Source organism: Microtus oregoni, unplaced genomic scaffold (assembly GCF_018167655.1).
Source record: "Microtus oregoni isolate MIOR12 unplaced genomic scaffold, Mior012 000016F_ref0000370, whole genome shotgun sequence".
NCBI classification, from domain to species: Eukaryota; Metazoa; Chordata; class Mammalia; order Rodentia; family Cricetidae; genus Microtus; species Microtus oregoni.
The window spans coordinates 3,473,239-3,496,508 of NW_024543075.1; the positions used below are offsets into that span (position 1 = coordinate 3,473,239).

The 23,270-nt window shown below is 46.0% G+C and overlaps 1 protein-coding gene across 2 annotated transcripts in view; it reads right to left on the bottom strand.

Moving 5' to 3' along the window:
• Nucleotides 1-1,554: 1,554 nt before the first annotated feature.
• The window catches only part of Ap2a2 (adaptor related protein complex 2 subunit alpha 2), a 67,123-nt gene continuing 45,407 nt past the window's right edge, over nt 1,555-23,270 (bottom strand). The window contains exons 8-22 of one of the 2 annotated variants that reach the window (XM_041666336.1): nt 21,949-22,099; nt 20,850-21,018; nt 19,382-19,519; nt 17,459-17,641; nt 16,908-17,005; nt 16,435-16,666; nt 16,168-16,341; nt 13,513-13,676; nt 9,460-9,542; nt 7,020-7,109; nt 5,660-5,783; nt 4,459-4,575; nt 4,283-4,352; nt 4,070-4,204; nt 1,555-3,335 (exon numbers count right to left, since the gene is read on the bottom strand). In XM_041666336.1, coding sequence (XP_041522270.1) covers nt 3,258-3,335; nt 4,070-4,204; nt 4,283-4,352; nt 4,459-4,575; nt 5,660-5,783; nt 7,020-7,109; nt 9,460-9,542; nt 13,513-13,676; nt 16,168-16,341; nt 16,435-16,666; nt 16,908-17,005; nt 17,459-17,641; nt 19,382-19,519; nt 20,850-21,018; nt 21,949-22,099 — 2,006 coding nt within the window. In that variant the 3' untranslated portion in view covers nt 1,555-3,257. The remainder of the gene's footprint in view (nt 3,336-4,069; nt 4,205-4,282; nt 4,353-4,458; nt 4,576-5,659; nt 5,784-7,019; nt 7,110-9,459; nt 9,543-13,512; nt 13,677-16,167; nt 16,342-16,434; nt 16,667-16,907; nt 17,006-17,458; nt 17,642-19,381; nt 19,520-20,849; nt 21,019-21,948; nt 22,100-23,270) is intronic. The other variant, XM_041666338.1, reaches the window with a different exon arrangement.

Consider the following 23,270-nt stretch of genomic DNA (forward strand, 5'->3'; position numbering starts at 1 on the left):
TAACTATAGAAAAATTAGTTATAAAGTAATAATAAAAATAATTTTTATAGTTGAGTATCGCCATAATATAAGGAACTGTACTAAAGGGTCACAGCATTAGGAAAGTTGAGAACCACTGCTCTGGGCAGTTCATTCTGGCCACACTTTCCTTGCCCATGAGCAAGTGCTGACTCCAGAGGGCCTACAAATCAGTTATAGTATCCATTCTACTTCGGGACTGGCCTAGAGGGAGAGGGCCAATCCTGACCATACTGTTCTCTGCTTCTTGGCAGTTTCAATACCGACACCCTGCAGTTGGAGACCTACTGTGGCTGCTGCCAGCCTCTCAATACCTATGAGAAGCAAGTCTCCCTGCCCTGTCCAGATCCCAATGCACCAGGTCAGCAGCTCACACTCACCCTCCAAGTGTTCAGCAGTTGTGCATGTAGCCCCCAGCAATGCAAGGACTAAATAACAACTGGTTTCTTGGGCATAAGGGGGTCAAAAACAGACAGACACACATGCAAAAGCCATTTCTGATACTTCCCCAACACTGTAACAAGCAATCCTCTTACTGGCCACCGGCATGGCCTCAAAGAGACCTTGGACATGGCTCACCCTGAGACAGCGGAGAAACAGAGCAACAGCTGTCATGCAAAGACTCCTACCATCTACCTCCTGCAGACCTTGACCAAGCAAAACAGACCTTCTGTGGAAATGAACTACTCACATCCCTTCAACCTTTGATGCCTTGGGAATTTCCTGTCCACCTGTATACACCTCCCAGCCTCTGGCTATAATGCCCAAGAGATCAGAGCACCAAAGAAGGTGCTGGGAAGACTGGGTGGGGTACCTGGGGAGACACTGGGAATAACAGGAGGAAGATGCAGGAGTATGAACCTTGGGTAGGGGCAGGCAGCAAGATAAGCACCAGAGAGGCACAAGCAAAGGTCTCCCCAGAGTCAGGGAGAAGTAAAAGCATTGGTACCCGCTGGACAGGAGGCCATCACCCAACAATGAGCAGATTCCAAATAAACTGGTTCTTTTCAAGGCAGAACCTGGTGTATGCATGCTGCTGTCTTCTTCCAGGATCCTGAGCATGATGTCACAAATATTTGCACAGAGCAGGTCATCAGGACCTGGGACTGTGCTTGGTGGGGCTAAGACAGAAATGAACTGGTCTTGAGCTACTTCCATCCAGGATTTTGCTAAGTCTATGCTGAATGAAACCCACTATCTTCCAGGCTTCCCAGGCAAGGACCATCTCTCATGTGCAGCCCTAGAGTGGGGCAAGGGAGAAAAGTCCTGAGTCCATGGGTCCTATGTGCTTAGATCAAATCTTCCAGGCACAGACTTCAGTGAACTGTAGCCACAGACTTATGGTAGTATATGGACCCATGCTAGGCTCAACACACCCAGCATCACACAGACAGAGCTAGGGCAATCACTTCCTGAGGTACCCCTGAATTTAGAGGCAAGTAGCACTTGAGAGTCCTTGGTTCTGAATTGTACTCAATTCCACAGGGCAAGGACTGAGGCCAGTACCGGACACTCCCCATAAAGATCACACAAATGTTCCAGTTTCCTGTCCTAGCATTTATTTATTTTTTCCTCTGAGAACAAGCACACTGTACTGACGGAGGCCCAGGAGTTACAAAGAGTGGGCCTGTGCCCCAGCAGCTTCCATGTGCAGGGACATTACTAAGCTAGACACCATCACTGGATAGCACATGGTACATAAGCCACAGCCACACAGACTGAGCTCTCAACATGGTCCTTGCAGCCGTGTGTGGATTGCATGTAATGGAGAGCCACGATGTCTAGCTACTGGAGCAAGAGAACTCCAGAGGCTCACTGTGGCCACAGCTAGATCATCCTCCTGCGACACAAGCCTGTGCCGTGGCAGATATGGATCACAACAAATGGCAGCCAGACTAAGGGCTTCATGGAACACAAGGGTCAGCATAGCAGGTGTTGGTTGTTCTGAACTAACTACCCGGGCTGTACAGAGTGGGGCTGCAGAAGCTTGAGTGGACAGGAACCCTGCTACTATCCTCAGATCCACCATGGCAGGCTGGCAGCCTGAGGGGAGGGGGGGGAACCCTCATGCATATGTGACCACACCTAGTGCTCCAAGTGAGCAAGGGGCATCAACACTGCTGTGTAAGTACAGATAAGCCTGTACAGCTGATCCACAGCAATCCCGGGCATCATCTCAAGACCGAGTGCAGGGCTCTAGCCCGGTATCCCAAAGCTTCTGACATGGTCAATGCTCTTCCCCTGATGGGCCACACATACAGTCCAATGCCCCCAAAAGGGTAACTAACAATTGAGCCGCCAGTACTCAAGCTAGGAAGTCCAGTGCATTCTTAGCAGAGCACCTGCCTGGGCTGCCATTTTCACCCCTGCCTCTCACTTCAATACTGCAATTAGGCCTCCCTTTCCCACCCAACCACAAGGGCTTCACAGAAGTGAGAGTGCAATACTGGGGCACCAACTAAGACCCTCTGGAGAGAAGCACACTTTATGAATTATCACTTCACCACCTCTCCCATTAACCTTCAAGTCCCCAGAATGTACTATAAGAACAGCACATTCATTAAAAAACAAAAGATGGGTGATGTCCATGTTTTCCAAAGTCAATAGGAACCTCTCTACCCACCATGCTGCAAACCTAAGGTCTCAAATAAGTAGTGAAATGTTTAAGCTGTCCCTTTAAGAACACTGGTATGCTAGGCACAGGATCCTGCCATGAATGGGGCATGGAGTTTGCCGACAGTCATAAACACAAGCCTTTCGGCACCATCAGGTAGTGCTATAGCAAACCCCAAGAGCTCTGCTCAGCCCATGTGGTCACACACCTCTAGGCCACTGCTGTTACCATCCAGCATGGCCACATAGCCCTGTGTTAACCTTATAAGCACATGGCGCTGTTTCTGGATTCTGAGAATGAGTCAGTGGCATTTTAATAAAATTTGAACAAAATTTCCACTTTCATTCAAACTTCTAATTTCCCTTTAATTTGTAGTTGAACCACGGGACTGCCTTGAATTTCCAGGTCCAGGCACCCTTCTTTGATGGAGCAGGCCTGCTGCAGCCCTTCTCAAACTGTCCTGCATCCCCTCCACACCCACAGGGCTGGCTGTAGGAGTACGACTGGAGGTGCCTTGAGCGGCAGCTTTTCAGACAAGGGGTGTTTATCTGCAGTGCGGTACAAAGACAAACGGTAGAGACAAGAGAGACGCACAAACAAAAAGCCTGCTCTTCTGGCTTGTGGATTAGAACTGTTCCGACAGCAATTCACATAGTCTTTGAGAGACGGTGTCTTTGCTGGTACGCAGCGTGAGTCGGTACATCTGAAATAGAGAGCAGCAGGGTGAGCAGGCACTGAGCCCCAGGCTCTTAGGTATTTTTGTGGTACAGGCTTCATCATTCACAGAAGCCCCACCACCACCACCAAGCATCAGTTTTACCAGTAAAAATAGAAAAGTCTAATAAAAGCAAGTGTTTGCAGCAAAGGGGGATGGATGTTAGTGAGGTGGGAGTCAGCCTTTTGTATTCTGAGACACAGTCTTACTGTGTAGCCCAGGTTGGCAAGCTGTTACGCCTCCTGCCTTCTCATCCTGAGTATTGAGATTATAGGGAAGCACCACAATACACAACAAGCTTGAGAGCTTCTCATCAAGTTAACTATGCAGCACCCTTAGAGATGACCATTACACTCCCCAAACCACTCAAGTGTTGTGAAAACAAGTACCCAGAATCAATAGAATACATAGACTGGAGTTTCTACAACACTACTGAAGCAAGCAGCAATGCATACCACGTTCAAGGAGGGAGGAAGAACAAGATAGCACCAGGAGAGCTGGGCAGACACAACTCAGAGCTAGGCTACTACATGGGCAACGTGGTAGCATGCCAGGCCTTCTGTGAGGAAAGGGAAATCTATGTGCTCTGATGGCCAGTTGTTGTCTAAGTGTCTGCACTGTCATATGACCAACACTTAGAATCTGAGTGTCTCCATAAATAAACTTCACCAAAATAAAAAAACAACACAATCATATTCATCCTCCTGCTATGGAGGCCTCACCTGAGCTTGCAGATTTGGTTCCAGGCGCAGCAAGCAGCCGATCTGGGTGGTTTTGGTATGGATTATGCCAGCACCCACAAAATTTGCAGGGTTCGGATCAACTTCCTCAAGGAGTGCAGAACCAAATCCAATAATCTATACAGAATGAAGAGGCAGGTCAGGATGCACTGGTCACAATTCCTGCCTCAGCAACATCGCCATACAACCCTTTACCTTTGCTTTAGTGATCTCTGTGTCCATAGGATGCTTTGCTTTGAAAATATTCTGCACTTCTTGCTGTGGACTACAAAAAGCAGCATGTTAGTACTATAAACCATGCAGAGACCCATAGATCATCCTGTCCGAGGTCAGCCCCATTCCCCTCTCCACCCATAGTACAGCCCTCTCACTTGCTCAACTGCTTCCAACGTTGAAAGAAATCCTGAGAAGCCATTTCTGTGGGCTGGAAAAATTTGTTGAGCGTAATGGGCAGCTTAACAGACACATTCTGGAAGGTACCACCATACCTATAACAACAGAGTCATGTTATGGAGAACAAATACCTGGTCAAAATGTTTCAGTTCATGGGTCTTCAGAACTTAGAGAATGGCCATGTGGCCACCCATCCCAACAACAGCCACTAAGACTGCATACCAACAGTATTCTTGGAGGAGCTAAGCCACATCCTCCACCCGTTACGGTCCATGTCTATGCCATTCACAGGTGAGCAAGGGACCAAAGTCACTGCTTTGTGCCAAGTGTCAAAGGACTGGTTCCTCTCAGTCCTACTCCTTTGGCAAATGAAGACCCAGGACAGGCCCAAGCAGATTATCAAATCAATTAGCCTTGTAGCTCCCCAAACAAGGAACCATTGTGATGACTAAAAGTAAGACTACATGCCATGACCCAGAAGTCTAACTCCACACCAGCTACCATCATTGTCCCTCAAGCTGTCCTTTCAGCATCAGCAGACAGCACTGCTAAAGGCTAATGCTCTTGTACACTGTAAAGATTTGTCACTCATATTGGTTTAATACAACGCTGATTGGCCAGTAGCTGGGCAGGATATATAGGCAGGGCAACTAGACTAGGAGAATTCTGGGAAGAGAAAAGGCAGTCACGAGAGACGTAGTGGAAGCAAGATGAGAATGCCTACTAAGAAAAGGTTCTAAGCCATGTGGCTAAACATAGATAAGAATTATGAGTTAATTTAAGTTGTAAGAGCTGGTAAATAATAAGTCTGAGCTAATAAGCCAAACAGTTTATAATGTGTGTATTTGGGACTGAATGGCTGCAGGACCAGGCGGGACAGACAACTTCTGTCTACACAGCAAAAAAGCCTGTCTCTCTGCCTCCCGGGAAGCAGGCCTTTCCATGTCTCACCACAAAATCACCTGGGTCAGAAATAGCTTAGCCCACAGACCACAGAGGAGACTCAAACCCTATGGGTGCCATGTCATGGTCACAGAAGCCTCCTCCCTCTCCACTTGCTCCCATCTTCTGGAAGCTCCAGGTCTGGCAGGACTTTGCATACATGCACAGCAGTAACTAATTAATGCCCTTGAGAAGCACACAGGTTGGGAAAGGGCACAAGAAGCGTACACCCCTCACCTGAACTGGATGTTGAGGACAGGTGCCTCTGTGAAATCAGATATACACTCAATGTTGACCACCTGTTGCACCTGTGCGCCCCCATCCACAGTTGGGTCCACAGGCTTGGTCTGCAGGTTCAGATGTGAGCACATTAAGGAGTCCAGGCAGGCAGGGAAAATGGGAATAGCACAGCCAGCCCACAATAGAAAGCAGCAGGGGCCCCCTATAAACCACTCTGCCAGCATCATAAATCAAGGCCCAGAACTGTTGCCAGCCTGTCCTTCCACCATTCAACATGTCCCACTGGCCCAGACCACCCACAGTCATTATGTATCTGACTAATCCCTTTCTCTAAAAGACCTTGGATGTTGTACACTAGCTGCATACTGGCCTTGACACTGCCCAAGTGAGCTCTGGAACTGTGATGACTCCTGCTGTGCTCAGTAGAAGCTATGAGTTAGTAGAAGCTATGCCTGCTAACTCAAAGGCTTTACAGATCAGTGTAGCTCTGCACTTCTGCAAGCCAGAGGTTGCAACATGTGAACTGGAGCCTCTAGGCTCACTGAAACACCTTTGTATCCAGGATCCATGGAATCATAACTAGACTTGGGCAGTTTCTGCTTCCCTCTGCATTCTGCATGGCAACCTGTGCCCACAGCTCATGATCCCACGAAAAAGAAACACATAGACAGTAGTTCTGTATGCATCAGTCCTTTGAGTGTGTAACAGGGGAATGCTGGAGATAGAACTAGGATTTTGCTTATACTTCATAAGTGTGCCTTCCACCACTGAGTCACATCCCTAAACACTACCCCAGTATTTTTTACTTAAATATATCATCTCCAATTGAACACAGATCTACTACAAAGATGATACCCACTGTTCTACATACTATGAGTTGAGCCCAAGGTTCGCATCCCTGGCCGTTGTGGATCCTGGTCTGCACACTGCAGCAGACCCCAGCTGTCCATCTCTCACAGCCCCTCAGCTGCAGCCACCCAACATTCCTGACCATTCCTGATGGCTACATGGAGCCATCCTCTACGTGAGCAAAGGATGTGCCAAATAACACCTAAGCCCAGCAAGCACGAGATGCTCCATACTGGCTAGTTACCACAGGATCACTTTGCCCCACAGAGTAAAGGGCAAATGATATCCACAGGAGAGCAAAACAAGCAGAGAGTGACTCACACAACAAGATGAAAGGCACAGTTGTGTGGGTGGTATCGGATGCACCAACAGGACAACTCAAAGGGAAAGCCGTGGTTTGACTGCCATATGGAAAACACTGCCATTTGAACAAAAACAGCCCCCCCAAACTTCCTCTAACCCTAATTTCTGTCTGTCTGTCTGAGACCCTAGAGATAAACAAGGATATTAGCCTGAAGGTCATCAGCACAGATTAGTGTTGGAGTGAAGTTCAGGAACTGCGTGGAGGTCTTGTTACCATAAAATATGAACATTCGGCCTAGGAAGAAACAGAGATAGTTTGTTTTATAACACATTATGTCACACTTATAATGAATAGTCAGCCAAAAGTGGCCCCTGCAATTCCCAGTTAGATATATTATTGTAAACTATGACTATTGCTAAAATATAAAAACAAGTGTGTGTGTGTGTGTGTGTGTGTGTGTGTGTGTGTGTGTGTAACCAAACAGTTGGTTTGGTCTCACTATATAGCTGCCTCTGGCCTAGAACTCTCAATGTATTCCTGGCTGGCCCTGACATGACAACCCTTCTGCCTCAGCCTCCCAAATGCTAGGATTATAAACACAGGCCACTATATTAAGCTTCTAGTTTAAAAGTAGCATAGCAGGCAAGCAAAGTAGCATTTGCCTGTCATCCCAGTGCTTGAGAGGTAGAAGCAGGAAGATCAGGGGTTCAAGGCCAACCTCATTTACATAGAACATTTGAGGACAGCCTGGGGTACATAAACTGGGCAGTGGTAGCTCTCGCCTTTAATCCCAGCAGAAGCAGGCAGATTCCTGTGAATTCAAGGCCACTCTAATCTACAGAGCAAGTTCTAGGACAGCCTCCAAAGCTGTAGGGAAACCCTGTTTAGGAAAAACAAAACCAAAAGAAAAAAAAAGAACCTGTTTCAAACACAAAACAAAAGCCAAATAAAAAATAGCATGGCAGAATGAGAAAAGGGAAATGGGGATGGGAGGGTATCTTCTCTTCTGCCCCTCACACCTGCCCTTGGGCCTCCTTTTTATGTAGTTACTCAAGGGTAGAAGTCACATTTCTGTAAATTAGAACCACAACCACAGACACAAGGTCAGGAGGACAGCAGAGCCCTCTGAGGAAGGGCCTGCCCTGTGTTGAAGGCACCTAGACCCAACCATACATCCTCCACTTTTGTCTACCAGCTGACTCACTCAGTGATACTAACAGCCAGGACTGTCCTTCTAACATGCCATGCCCCTACAGTGACCAATCAGGACATGCTCCCTGTACCAAATGGCTAGATCCTGTTGACACTTACACCCTTGGAGTTCAGAAAGGAAACCAAACACTAAAAGTTGTGAAAAAAACAGTTTAGCTTCCCTCCTCAACCAAACCTGGTGAAATCACCATGACAAGGGGCAAAGCCTTGGTCGGACCAGACACAGGGGAGCAGTCTCATCAGCCTGGCATCTCTCAGATAAATGCTACTGGTCCCCAGAATCCTGCAGGGCTGCAGGGCTGCAGGGCAGGTCTACTCCCTTTTAACAGACATCAAATCCACCTTAGTAGTAACTCCAACAGTGTGGTGGGCAAAATGTTTTCTTTTATGACTCAAGAAAATTCCCTTCCTTTTTAATTGTGGTAAAGTGTATATAAGTTAAGTCATGCTAGGCGCATAGCTTAGTAATGTATAGCTATCCCCAACATCCAATTTTCCATGTTACTAGTCAGTGCACAGATTATAAACATTTCTCATTATATAATTTCCCCTAATTCTTTTTGGTTTTTTAAAATTACTTTATTTTAGACAGGATCTTACACTATTACCAAGGTTAGCCTGGAACAAATGACAATCCCCCTGTCTCAGTCTCCCAAGTGCTAGAACTAAAGATGTAAGCACCATACCTGCCCTTAAATTTTTGTTTTTTGGTGTTGTTGTTGCTGCTGAAGGAACTCTTGCTATGTAACCTTGGCTTGTCTGGAACATGCTATCTAGCCCAGAGTGCCCTCAAACACGCAAATCTCCTGTCTCTGCCTCCAAATGCTGGGGTTCCTGTGGGCCCATATTTCTGTATGGCATAAAAGCCATAAGCCCGATCTGAGGTGGTCGGGTAGCTCTGCAGACAAGCTGTCTCTGCGTAACAATAGCAAAGATGTACTGCTCCTTTCTTTCTTTTGTTAGAAATGTAGGTCACCTGAGGAGAGGTGTTAGCTGGTCAGGATGTTTGGTGCTTACTTCTTGGTAATTTGGAGGAAGTCTTATAGAGATGCTAATTCAGGCCTACGTGACAGCTAGCACACAGGTAGAATGCAGACATGACTAAAGTCCATTTACCTGGTTGCCTAGGAGACTGCCTAATGTGTTTTCCCGCTCAATTTATGTGATGATATATAAGCTGTTTGGAGAATAAACGTGGGAAATCTTTGGGAGATCGTCAGGAGAAAAGACCCTGAGATGCCCTTCCATGATGACTGTGTAAGTTGTGTCTGATTATTCCTAGCGACTCCCTAACAGTCCCAGTTAGGGAAAAGAATTATCTATGTAGGACCCACACGGGCTTCAACAGGTTACATTTGTGTGTCACCATGCTTGGCTATTTCTCATAATTTCTTTTTTTCTTAAAGAAATTGTCATTAAGTAAAACACATACCTAAATTCTGCCGAAATTCAGACTTAAGTCCAATCTGAAGCAGCTGGTTCTCAAACAACACACCATTATTTTTACAAACAAACCTAGGAAAAAAGGATAGTGAAGCATCACTCAGAGCCACCTGCAGCAAGCAGAGTTAGAAAGGGTTTACAGTATTTTGGAGCAAAAATATTTCTGTGGAGACAGGAGAGACAAAGTGAAGCGCTTCAAGGATCTTTCTTATCCCAGTCTTTAGAGCTGGAGCTAGAGCCAGTATCTGGTGGCAAGCTTCCTCAGGTGCCACTCAGAAACAGATGGTGTCACCTGTGACTATCACCCAGGGAGATCTGGGGTAAGGAAGCTAGGAATGGGGAATATGTAGAGGGTGCAGTTGGATTTTCAGTGCCTGAGACAGTGACATGTGACAGCACATCTTAAGGTCTCAATGCACACTTGAATAGGCTCAGGGACCAAGCTGAGTGACCTCTGCCCTAGATCATACAGCAATCAGCTCAGCCAACTTTTCTACAGTTGAGCTGTTCCCTTGTGCCTGGGCACGCAGGGCAGAGGAGCTCTACAGCTCCCACTCTGCACTGTGCCACAAGAACAATGGAAACAGAGTACCCTCTGAACATACCATAGGCCCAAATGCCAACAGCTCTTCCAAGTCATCCAGCTACAACCCAACACTGTCTGCCCAGTTCTGGCAACAGTGAAATGTCCCAAAATAAAACACTGTCTATTCTGTATAAGAGATAATTTTTCCAACACTTCTGAGAACATATAACAGCGCACATGAGAATGACAGTTCTCTTGTAGGATGTGGCTGGGCTTCAAACACTAGCATAGAGCCCACTTCCCTAGGCCAGCACTCTACTCAGGCCCAGCTTGGATGTTACTCAAGGAGCCTAAGCAGAAGTTATGGGGCTCACACACTTAGATCTGGGTATCAATCTATCATCCAAATGATAAAGAAGCCCTGCCAACCATGAATGTCCAGCTGGCTATTTCCAAAAGGTCACTTCGATTGCACTTGACCTAAGGGAACTCATAGGTAAACAGTCATGTTAAGCTTATGGAGGATGCAACCTCCCTCATGCATGCTGCACTGCCCAAAGCAACAGGTCCTTCCACAATGCACTACACAAACATCATGTGGTAACCCTGTGTGGCCACATCAAAGTCAAGACAGGCAAATCCCTGCACAGTGTAGTATCCTGAAGAAATGTCCCAGAACCTAAAGAGATGGTATCAAGGATCAGACCAGTAGGTCAGGATAAGGAAAAGTGCATGACCTACTGGAGCTGGACAGCACAAGCCAGAACCTTACACCAACACAGGAAGACTCAAGTCTGCAAACAACTAACACCCATATTCCCTACCCCCATCTTCACAGGACACCAAGGAGTAACTAACCCACAGCCCATGGCTGTCATGGAGTAACAGTAACAAAGCAAAGCTAGAGTACTCCTAGATACAGACCCTGTAAAAACTAGGGTACATAGCTGAACCCCATGTTGCCCCTTCAACAAGGGTCTAGGAAGCTGGGTTTTCCACAGCTGTAAAATACCAAGCTCAGCAATTCTCAAGCCATCAGAGGTCTGTTCACAGCCTGCTCCAAACACACATTTCCTAACAGGAAGGAAGGATCATGTGCAAAATGAATACAAGGAAATTAAAACTCTAAAACCACAAGAACCCTGGTATCATCTCCAGGCAGGAAACAGAGGTTTCATTCTAACCTCCCCAGACAAAATCTACTGCCACTGGAGGGTACAAGTGTGGAGCTTCACATCAGCCATGAACCAGGATACAGCGGAGTAAGGAGCAGCAAGGGAAGCTGGCAAAATCAGCCAACAAGAAGGAAGGCGATTCTAAACCTTTTAAAGTGGAAAACAGAGAAAGTGGGTGGACAAGGGGCATGTAAGTGAGCGTGTAAGGGGCTCGACCCAGGGAGTCAGCAAGTGATGTGGGATGTCCTTCTTGTAGATATGTTGCTTTTAATGGCTAATGAACAAAGCTGTTTCAGCCAGTAGCTTAGTAGAGTAAAGCCAGGTGGGAAATCTGAACAAAGATATATAGAGTAGGCAGAGTCAGGTTTAGAAGAGAGACGAAAAAGTATAAACAATGTAAAAAAGAAGTAAATAGTTATAAAAAATAAAGTTTTAAAGAAACAGTAAAAGTAATATAAAAAGTACAGTCATAGATTAAAAGTGTAAAGAAAAATAAGCCATGTAAAGATGGAAAATACACAAAAAAATCTGAATTATGTTTATTATTGTGTTTTCTTTAAATTTTTTGACTGTTAATGAGCTAAGTACAGAAAGACATTCCATTGCACAGGCTGCTAAGAAAAACCAACATATATATTTTAATGGTATCCTGACTTCAAAATTTGAGTCAAAGGATATGTTACCTTGGAAAAGAGATTCTGCATATGTATATTTCTACTCTTGTTTAAGATATTATGCTTATGCAGCTCATTTAATATATAATGTATAATTAAGAAATACGGGTTAATAGATAATCATCTAGATATATAGAGATATATTTCAGTTAAATATTCTTCAAACCTTTCAAAGATCTACTTAATACAGCATTTAAAATGTTTTAAGAACTTAAGACTTTTCTCAACAGTGAGACATGTCTGCTTCTGGCAGCACTGACTATTTCAGAGAGGTTTGTGAACAGTGAAGAAACTCGTTATAGAATTTGCCTTCAATGTGATAAGGCTAGCCATTTGGTTCTTGCTTGGACTGCTTGATTAGGTATGCTGTATAAACTGGACATACAGGACCCACAGAAAATGGTCCTTCAGGGTTCCTGCTTCACTTCACAGAGGAAACTGCCTGACATTCTGCAGGACACAGAAGAAAGCAACTGATGAATATTGCCATTACAGAACAGATCTTTAAATTTCTTGTTTCACGCAAAATTTGCTGGATACTATGGGCCTGTGGGCTAAAGATGGATGCACCAACAATACAGAAGAACTTTAGGTGACTGACTATCCAGGCAGTAAGATGTCTCTGTCAATTCTAGAGTTTGGAAGTTGCTTACTTACAGTGCATTTCCTGTTTACTTAGGTAATATTATATCCTTCTGGGGTCTTTGAAGAGTTGAAGACAGACAGTTATAGTTTATCTTAGTTATGATAAAGGATCAATTATATATAAAACTTTAGACTTGCAAAGATAGAATAGATGAGAGTATTTTCCTTAATTTGTCAAATGCAAATGAACTAAATATTGTAACTATAATTCTTGATAACTGTTTTGTATATGTAATTTTACTGTGTTAAAGTTAAAACCTTCCTTTTTATTTAGACAGAAAGGGGGAGATGATATGGAATGTCCTTCTGCATATATGTTGCTTTTATTGGATAATGAATAAAGCTGTTTCGGCCAATGGCTTAGCAGAGTAAAGCCAGGCGGGAAATCTGAACAGAGACATGGAGAGAGAATGGGTAGAGTCAGGGAGACACCATGTAGCTGCCCAAGAAGTAAGTGGTAACAAACCACAAGCCTTGGGGTAAAATACAAAATAACAGAAATGGGTTAATTTAAGATATAAGAGCTAGCTAGAAATATGCCTGAGCTGTGGGGCAAACTGTAATTAATAGAGTTTCTATATAATTGTTTGGGTCTGGGCAGCCAAGAAATGAAGGAGTAGTCAGGATTCCTGCTTCAAGCAAGAAAGAGCCAGGCAGGTGCCTGAGGCTATGGTGAAAAGGCAGCTATCTATGCACAGCACGGAAGGGGATTTAAAAGGGTATCTGTTAGAGGGTAACAAAAAAACCAAACTGACAGAGAGGAAAGCACAAGGGACATGAAGGTGGGGGTGGAGGGATAAGTGGGAAGAAATAAGCTCAGTATTTATCAAATGTCAAAGAAAAGAAACAGCAAGGGTACCATCCGACTCCAAAGAAAAGCACAGGCACTCACATGCTCTCTCTCAACAAGAACACCAGACCCCTCTCTAATAGTACTTTAGGTGTTAGGGACTAAGCACAGAATCACCCATGAGGTACAGCTCCCACCATGCCACCCAGGCAGTACTCAGAAACTGGGCTACCTGGCAAAGTTGTCTTCGGAGCCGGGTGCAAGAGGTGCAACTGCAGAAGCTGAGTCTGAGAACACGTCCACTAGCAGCCCACCGCCAGAAGAGGGAGGGGGCCCCGTGGGAGCAGGGGGAGCAGCTCCCAGACCCAGCAGGTCTGCTGATGGAGAAGGTGTAGACTGGAAGATAAGAAAAGGGAACATCAGCATGGATCCTTGGATGCTCAAGACTCACACAGCCCTGTGTCCACTCCCAGGTCAAGTAACAAGGAAGTTGGGGAAGGGGGCAGGGAGCAGTCCAGAAACTACAGACCAGCAAGAGAGAGCTGCTGACCACATACAAAATAAGCCTACCCATGAGTTCAGATGAAGACATTCACCTCATTATACCATCATAATTTCATACAACTAGAAAGTCGTCTGCATTTTCCCACAAATGCTATTTGAGCAAAACGACAAAGTTCTAAAAATGTTTTGCCACCAAAAACGTTGAAATACAGGGGTTAAGAAATAAGTCCATGCACATTACTGTCAACTGTTCAAAAACAGTAAGGTTTGCATACGGTGCAAACAGGGGAATAGGGAGTTCAAGGTTATCCAATGCTACATAGCAAGTTCTAGGCCAGTTTAGGCTGCACAATGAATTCCTGGCTACAATATGAAGGCCTAGTTTCAAACAAACAACAAGAGAAAAGTTTTGGTGTGTGGTCTACTGAGTTTAATAAGGGCCATCTACATAAGGTTGTGGAGCTCTCTGTTGGAGCCTGGTGGGCTCAGCAGTGAACGCACAAGTGAAGATTCCACCTCTCTCAGAATCTATCAATAGCCAAAAGCTCATCAGCAAGGGTTAGAGTCCTGTGAATCTTTCTCTCATCCACAACTGACTGTTGACAGGAATGAAAGAAAGAAACGTGCAGGAAGGAAAGTGGGTGGAAGAGGTGGGAAGAGAGTAATCAGTATATATTATACACATGTGTGTAATTATCAAAGAGCAAATTTAGTTAATAAACCTGTAAAATTTAAAAAAGCAAAAAAAAAAGATGCAAAGGTAAGCAAACAGATTGCTAGGATGCATTCTCGGCTCAGCATTAAGTCTGCTTCCATTATGAAAAGAAGCAGATAAACAAGCACATACACTTCTTACAAACCCTTGTTTTTCAGTCCAGGCAAAAGCATAAGAAAAGAGCCCTTGAAGCCAGGCAGTAGTGGTTCATGCATTTAAGCTCAGCACTCAGGCAGAGGCATGGGAATCTCTGAGTTCAAGGCTAGCCTGGTCTATAGAGTAAATTCCAGGAATGCCAAGGCTACACAGAGAAACCCTGTCTTAAAAGAAGAGAAGGAAGAGGAGAGCAAGGAGAAGGAGTCCTTGAAGTCATTATTGTATCACTCAGGACAAGGGCATAGCTTGTCACCCCACATTCAATACCTAACATTCACAGACCTGACTTACCCAAAGGTGCCCTGCCACACCACGGCCAATTCACACACCTGTGTGCTGTCCACAGAGCTCCCCAGGCCAGTCTATAAATGGTGGGGTGCTCCTGGAATGAGACCCTGTGTTCAAGAGTTACTTTGAATAACTTTTGAACATCCATTGGTCATTCACAAGGCAAACATCAGGAAACTAGATCCTGAAGCCATTCTAATAGAGCACATCTTAGACAGAGCGGGTGCCCAGTGGTTGCAAGTACCCTGCACACAAGTGGCAACAGTCTGTCCCAGCCACAGAAACTCCTTCAAGTAGGGGCAGAACTCAGAGTGGGCCTCAGCAAAGAATGCTGAGTGTAGAAATATATTAACAGGGAAGCCAAAATCTTTATTCTTTGAAACAGATGCAATATGCTGTGCTTTTATAGTTCATGGTTAGGCATGTGACAATGTGTATGAATATTATTTCAAACAAATGAGACACCCAGAGTCTTTGTCATGTAAGGGGCAAAGGTATGAGTGACAGCCTTGCCAGACCTTAGGCCAGGCACAGTCTTAATTGCTGCTATTGGTCAGGAAATAAGGAGGCTGGGGACATAGTAAGCTCCTGGGTCCCCTCATGTGGCTGCATAACTCTTTCAAAAGGGCTACCAAACAAAGCAACACATATTCCCCTCCAAAGGGAACAGGGTCACAGAGAGGCTGGCCAAAGAAGAACTAGAAAAGCCTGGGATTATAGCATCTGATGAACCACATCTACAGCAACCCAGGGCAAAGGTGGTCACAAAACCACATTTCTAGCCCTGTTTTAGTTAAAAGACAGTAACAAAGCTCTCCAAATGGTGTCTCCCACCAACGACCATCAGATGTTGTGTTCCTCCATCCACAGGAACAGCTCCATTGTGTCACATCAAGGGGAAGTTTGTTCTACTTCAGTCACTAAGGGAAACCTCCAAGAGGAAAAAGGCAAGCAATTCTAAATTTATGAAGAACACACACCAGGTCTCCTCTAGAAGTGTGTAGTCTTGGGTCTAAAATAAGTCCACCACAGAGAGCCACAGGTGCTCACCTGACCCCAAAAAGCTAAAAACTGGTCTCATAGAATAGGTTGTCCTGACCACATGTCCAGCGCTGGATTCCACTGGACTACCCACAATCTTTCTCACAGACACCCGGACTGTCATTCCCAAGTCTAGGAACGGAGGCCCTGATGGGCACCAGGTACACAGTGGCAGGGACCCACCGCTGCACTGGTGCTGGCTGGAACAGGTTCAGGACCCCCATTCACATCGATGCTTCGCTCACGCTTGCTCTCCTCCAGGTCAGTCACTGTGCTCGGGCCCTTCTTCTTCTTCAGCTTAGCCAAAATGGAGGACTCACGCTCAGGGAAGGGTGGCATCTCCTCCAGGACAGTTGCCTATTGGAAGGAATAGAAGTTGGTGTGGCCATTCTGGCACCCATTACCAGCCCAGTGGCCCCAGCACCAAACAGCCCAGCCAGGAGCCCGCACCAGGATGTCAGTGCTGGCAACAGTACTCAGTCGCAGGTACTCCACAGCCCGCTGCTGCAGCTCCACATCTGCATTCTTCAGTTGGCTGTCGCTGCGCAGCACGTCCTGAATGGTAGCCTTTACCTCTGGAAAGAGGTTCACGAACTTGATGTAGGTGGACAGCAGGAGTGCCCGGGTGGGGACGCTGCACAAGTGGAACTTGGAGTGGAGCAGGTTGAACTGGATCAGAGGGCTTGAGAGGGGCAGAGAGCACAGACGGGGAGTCACACTATCTCATCTGTCCCATGTGCTGTCTTGTGTTCAGCCTGCACCTGCAGTGGGGACCCTATGCTAAAGCAGTGCCTCTTTAAGGAGGGCATACTGCCAGCTTCCAGTGTAAGGGTTTCCTCCTCCCTCAGGACGTCAAAGCAGTGTAGACAGGGAGCAGGGCAGTCCAGTGCAGTGCATACACCTGGTTCCCTGGGGTCTTTTACCTGGAACGTGGGTCCCCAGCTATCAAGTTTCCAAACTCCCCCAGGATGTAGCCGCCCACTTTGACCAAGTTCTCATGACACGCTGGAGCCTGCAATGCCTGTGAAACAAGGAACATCAGGAGCTATGCCACAAAAAAGGCAGCTGACATGAAGTGAAGCCACAGCAGACACACAGGCCCTTCCTTGCAAGGTATATTCTGAAGTCAGTGAGAGCTTCCCCCTAAAGCCCTGGCAAACCCTGGCTTCCTATAGCTGGCTGCAGTGCCAACAGCAGAGGACCCAGCAGCAAGACCAGTGACTATCCCTAGAGACTCTTGAGATGATGTCCCTCATGCACAGGACAGCTAGTAAGTCGCTCAACAGCCCCATCAGCCCTAATAGGCTTTTGGAGATTAGGATGAGAGGAAACTGCTGCTTGGTGGGGGACATTAGTTCAAGAAAGGCATAACCACCACTGGGACAAAAAAAAGGGCGAGAAGCAACACCCCTGGAGCCCATCTCTGTCCCCTCCACTGCCCCTAGTGAGGGTGTGCACCCCTCCCCCACCATACCTCAAACACTGTCTTGGCAGCATAACCCTGCACATCGTCACGGTTGATGACAATCTGGATGACACGATACCACACCTCTTCACTCACATAGTCGCCCGCAATGCGGATGAGGTTGAGGATGGTGTCCACATACCAAGTGTAGTCCACTGCATACTTCTCAGCTAGGATGGCCACCTTCAGCACCTGCAAAGAAGACAGGGCCCTCAGAGAGATACTACTGAACACATCAAGAACAGACTGGCACACAGTCTATGCTGGGTTGCAGAAGGACCTATCGCAGGGTGGACAGAAAGCTTCCAGCAGATCTTAAGAGGGCCAGAGAGACTCAAGTGAGGAAAACTGGTCAACTTCAGGGACACAACAGTGCAACTGTGCACAAGAGCTGCGCCTAGGACAAAGTGCTAACACTCACAACAATCTACTGGGGTCAGCCATACCCCAACCCTGCATTACCTTACCTCCCTGACTCTATAGAACCCTCAAAGTTTGGTAGTTTGAATGAGTCTATGCATGATCCCCATAAGCTCTTACATTTGAATGCTTGGTCTCTAGTTAGTGGAACTATTTGGGAAGGTCTTGGAGTGGGTGTGGTCTTGTTGGAGGAGGCTTGTTACTAGGGGTGGGCTTTGAGGTTTTAAAAGCCCATGGCAAGCCCAGTCTGCCTACAACTTACAAGTCATATGAGCCCTCAGTGTTCCAGAAGCCATGACTGTCTACCTGCCACCATACTCCCCACCGTGATGATGTGCACAGACTAACCCTCTGAAACTGAAGGCAAGCCCCCAATTAAATATCTTATTTTAAAAGTTGCCTTGGTCATAGTGTCACTTCACACTGACAGTATGGACACTAAAACCAAGAATAAATGGGGCCTCATGAAGCTTAAAAGCTTCTATATGGCAAGGACACCTCCATTCCAGCAAAGCGCAGTCTACAGAATGAAAAAGGTCTTCACCAGTAACACAGCTGATAGAGTGCATCTAAAATACATGAAAAACAAAACACAAACAGAACTAAACAGTTCACAAAAGATGAAATATAACTGGCTAAGAAATACTTGAAGACATGTTCAATATCCTTAGCCATCCAGGAAATGCAAATTAAAATTACTTTGGGATTTCACCTTAACCAAGTCAGAACGTCCAAGATCAATAAAACATATGACAGTGCATGCTGGCAAAGATTCAGGGAAAGAGGAGTACTTGTTCATTGCTGGTGGGAGTGTAAACTTATACTGCTACTAAGGAAATCAGTGTGGCAGTTCCTCAGAACCTCAGGATACTAGGAATAAATCTACCTCAAGATCCAGCTATAAAACCAGGCGTGGTGGTACAAACCTTTAATCCCAGAACTCTTACGGCACACAGACAGATCTCTGTGAGTTCAAGGGCAGTCTGGTTTACATAGAATTTCAGGATAGCCAGGGATACGTAATGAAGGAATGTCCCAAAAAAACCCCAAAAAGATCCAGCTATACCATTCTTGGGTATGTACCCAAAGGATTCTATATCCTACACCTAGAGATACTTGCTCATCCATAGTCATTGCTGCTCTATTCATAACAGTCAGGAATTGGAAACAACCAAGACGCCCATCAACTGATGAATGAATAATGATTTTCTTTCTAGCTCCATCAATTTACCTGTGGATTTCATAATTTTATTTTTCTTAACCACTTTGGAGAATTTTTCCATCATGAAATCAGCTCACGCTTGCTTGGCACAGATGATTACACCCTGCACTAACAGATATCCACCCTGGAAGGTCAGGGAGAGGAAGCTGATACCAAGGAATCTTTTATGTAGCGTCTCATAGACACTCATGTAAGCCTGCCGGGCACTGAAAATCATCCAAAAATTATCCACTGGAACTCATGTCCATAGTAGGGAGCAGCTTGGACAGCCCTCAGGCTGCAGGACTCACAATTTCCTCTCGGATGGAATAGTCAGCCGTCTCTAGGTAGCTCAGCATCTCAGCCACAATCTGCTGGGCGTTGCTGCGGTCACACATGGCATAGAGCAGATCCACTGCCCTCTGCCGTACACTCACGTCTCGTTCCGTCTGGGAAATAAGGCAGAGTCAGAGCCACTCCTACAAAGCACAAGTTGGGGGACAGTGCCTATCCACTGCTATATGAGAGTCCATAAGGTAGCATCTATTTATTCCATAGGAGCTGTCTTGTGGCACCCTATAGCACTGTCCCCATCAGGCTGGGTGCTCCCCTATCTCAAAGTCCCTTAATGGGCCCCTTACTATCAATATATGGGACTCAACAATTTAGGCCACTTGGAACCCACAAACAACTGACTGCCAGTCCCCTCATACTTAGTCCAGTCAAGATAAACTCCTCCCTGACCAGCTCTTCTAAGGCTACACTCGGGCCTAATAAGCAGGTAACCACTAAGGCCTCTCCATTGTGTGGGTACAAACTAGCACCTTCCATGTTGCCTGGGAGCTGGTTCCAGGGGAGGTTCTTGAGCCCCTCTCCAGGTGGCTACTGCACACAATGCTTGAGAAGCATGATGCAGGTATTTGTAACCCCCCTGCAGTGGTCGACAACAGTTGCAGGATGACCCAGGGCAGGACAGACGAACCTAACAAGAGTTAGCACAGCTTGAGATGAGAGCTGTCTTTATGACCAAAGGGAATGATGAGAAAAGAGATCAATCAGGACTAGGAAGAACACAACTTCAAGTTTAAGACAGGCACCAAATGCCTATTGAGTTACACAAAACACAGATCATGGCCAGACCTGCTCCCCTACAGCTGAAGACTCACCAAGATGAAGAGTGTGAATCCACAGTTCTCTGATGAACTAGCCTAACAAGCAGGTACAGTGTATAGTGTGAGCCGTGCCAGAGAAGCACACCAGCAATGTTACTCACACCCAGAAGCAGGTATGAGAACAGGTAACCTCAGCTAGGCTCTTTAAATTCTGGAATTCTAATTCTTAAAAAAAATCTAAAATCCTTGAGTAGGAATTTTGCTTTGTAAAAGGTAAAGCTTCCTGGAGGTAAAAACAAAATATTTCCTCTTTCTACCAAAGAAAACTACTTATGTGTACTGAACTATACTATCTTGGACTCCAGACAGGTGTCACATGAATTCATCCCATGGGACAGGACTGTCACAATAGAGACAAACTCAGGTAAATGTGCTTGGCTAGAACTCTGTTCCCAGGTGCTACGTCCATGGGAATGGCAGGACTTCACTGAAGGAATATAGACAGATTTCTCACCCAATTGCTGCATTCCCCCCATATGTCTGCAAGTGACAGGAACCAGGTAAACACCCTGGGATCCAAACCAAACAGCTTGAAGGAACTCATCTATGCCTACAGGAGGCACCTCCCAATTTTCTGGCATCCACACATGACCAACAAGGAGCACACCTTCAAGGCATTGATGACAGTCTCAATGTGGGTCTTTACAGCTTCGTGAGAGAACTCAGAGCTGGCCAACGTGCACATGCTCTCTAGAGCCAGGTAGCGCAGGTTTGTCTCACGGTGCTGCAGGAATTGGCCCAGCTGGTTGCAGGCACGGACGAGCAAGTTAGGCTCGCTGCAAGGAACAAGGGACATGGTAAGAAGAATACAGTCAGGGAGGGCTGGGAGCTACAAGACGAGGACACAGTAGAGGAGATGCACTGTAAGGAGGGAGTGGAGAAGTGCAGTGAGAAGTGAGAGAGAAGAAGGGGTGCTGTAAGGAAGGAGCACAATGAAGGATTGTTGTAAAAAGGGTTACAATGAGACTTCCCAGTGAGTCTGCAGGATATCCTCTACTCCAGAGTGGACTCTAGAAAGCTCTGGAAGAGCTTGTGTCCAGAAAAGTGACTAGGGCAACAGCCAGCCTGGAGCAGGGCTGTGCAGGAAACTGGACCAGGCTAGGGTGAGTGGTGAAGGCTAATGGAGAACTCAGGATAAACCATCACAATTCCTCCTCATATAAGTTTCTTAAGAACAAATAAGACTTTCCTCACCTTGCAAGATTTGTTTTTAACAGTTCATTCTCAACCCTGCTCCTGTCTGACAGACTGCTTCTGCCACAGTAACATTTATCTAAATGATGTAGCAAAAACAGCTGTGCCCGAGTCTCATACCTCTGGCAGAGACCCAGAGCACAGAGCCACAGGCATACATAAGAAAATGCCACCAGGATTGAGCAGAAAGCAAGTCTGTGCTGTATAAGACAACCACAGCCTGTGACCCATCCATGGCCCTCTACAGGGGCTGGGAGTCATCACTATCATTGTCCCAGGAGACCCCCAGAAAACTGGAATGTGCCACACAGGTGTCCCTTCCTTTCAGAGAAGTCTCTTGGTGACAGGGACACAGCAGTTCTAGGGACACTGCCACAGCCAAAGTATCTAAAAGGCACGTGAGCTGGAGAAGTGTGAGGAGTCACCTGTCACCATCTGCACAAACAATAGACACCAAGCGCCAGCCTCTGTCTGCTATCTCTGAGAGTGATGTGTTGCTGATAGTGGCTCACCTGTCATGGTGGATGATCAGGCTGATGGCCTCAAACAGCACAGCATTCTTGGCATTTGAGTGTTGGACCTTCTTAGACTTGGGTGGCTCCTGAGCCTTGTTCAGGATGGTCTCCAAGCACTCAGTCAGACGGCCACGCACCGCAGGGTCTTCTGGGCAAGACACAACTGTCGGCTGGGCTCCTAGCCATTCATCCCACCAGCCCAACCCACACCTTAGCAAGAAGCCTCTGACACACTGTCCTGTGGGTGCCTTTGACGGTTATTCCCAGCTGCAGATATGACAGGGAGCATTTGTAAATTGCCATGGAACAGCTCTCTGTTCCAGTGTCATAAACATAAGGTGGAGACAGAGCAGCTGTGGTAGCCACATCTGCTTCTGATTCAGATGGCAGAAAGTACTTCCACTGAGACAACAGTATGTTAGTCATAAAATCCAAGGATTATGGGCAAAACAGCTAAGAAGCTTCAGGGGCAAGGAGACTAGTTTTTATTATTACCCACAAAAATAGAAAAAATATACAGAAACATAAATAGAAAGAAATTTTTAAATTTGGTTCAAAGCAGAAGGAAAAATTGTGCAAAAACTAAAGCCAGCCATGGTGGTACATACCTGTTTCATAGTACTTAGAAGGCAGAGACAGGAGGATTAGGGGTTTAAGACTACATAGTAAGTTCAAGACCAGAATGAGTTACATAAGACCCTATCTCAGTAAGAACAGAACTAGGGCCAGTGAGATGGCTCAGTGAGTAAAGGCATTTGTCATTAAACCTAATGAGTGCAATCCTCAAAACCCACATGGGGAAAGAGAGAACCAACTCCCACAAACTGCCCTCTGACCTCCGCATACATGTTGTAGTACATGCACTCCCATGTACTACATACATATACACACAAAGTAAATGTAAAAACTAGTAAAGCAAAAACCTATAGAGAGCAAATTCGAGTCACAGTGGTAGGAGGCTGCTATCCCAGCACCTGGGAGGAAGATTACAGTGAATCCCAGGACAGTCTGGGCTGTGTAATAAAAACCTATTGCAGCTGGGTGGTGGTGCACACTTTTAATCCCAGCACTAGGGAGGCAGATGCAAGTAGATCTCTGTGAGTTCAAGCCAGCCTGGTCTACACAGTAAGTTCCAGGATAGCCAGAGCTGTTACAGAGAAACCCTGTCTCAAAAAAATCAAAACCAAAACAAACAACAAACAAAAACCTATTACAAGAAAAAGAGGAGGAGAAAGAGAACAGCAGAACAAAAGCACTCAATAAATTTTATGTGTGGTACTCAAGTAGTTGTGTGTGGATATATGCACATGTGGGAGAGG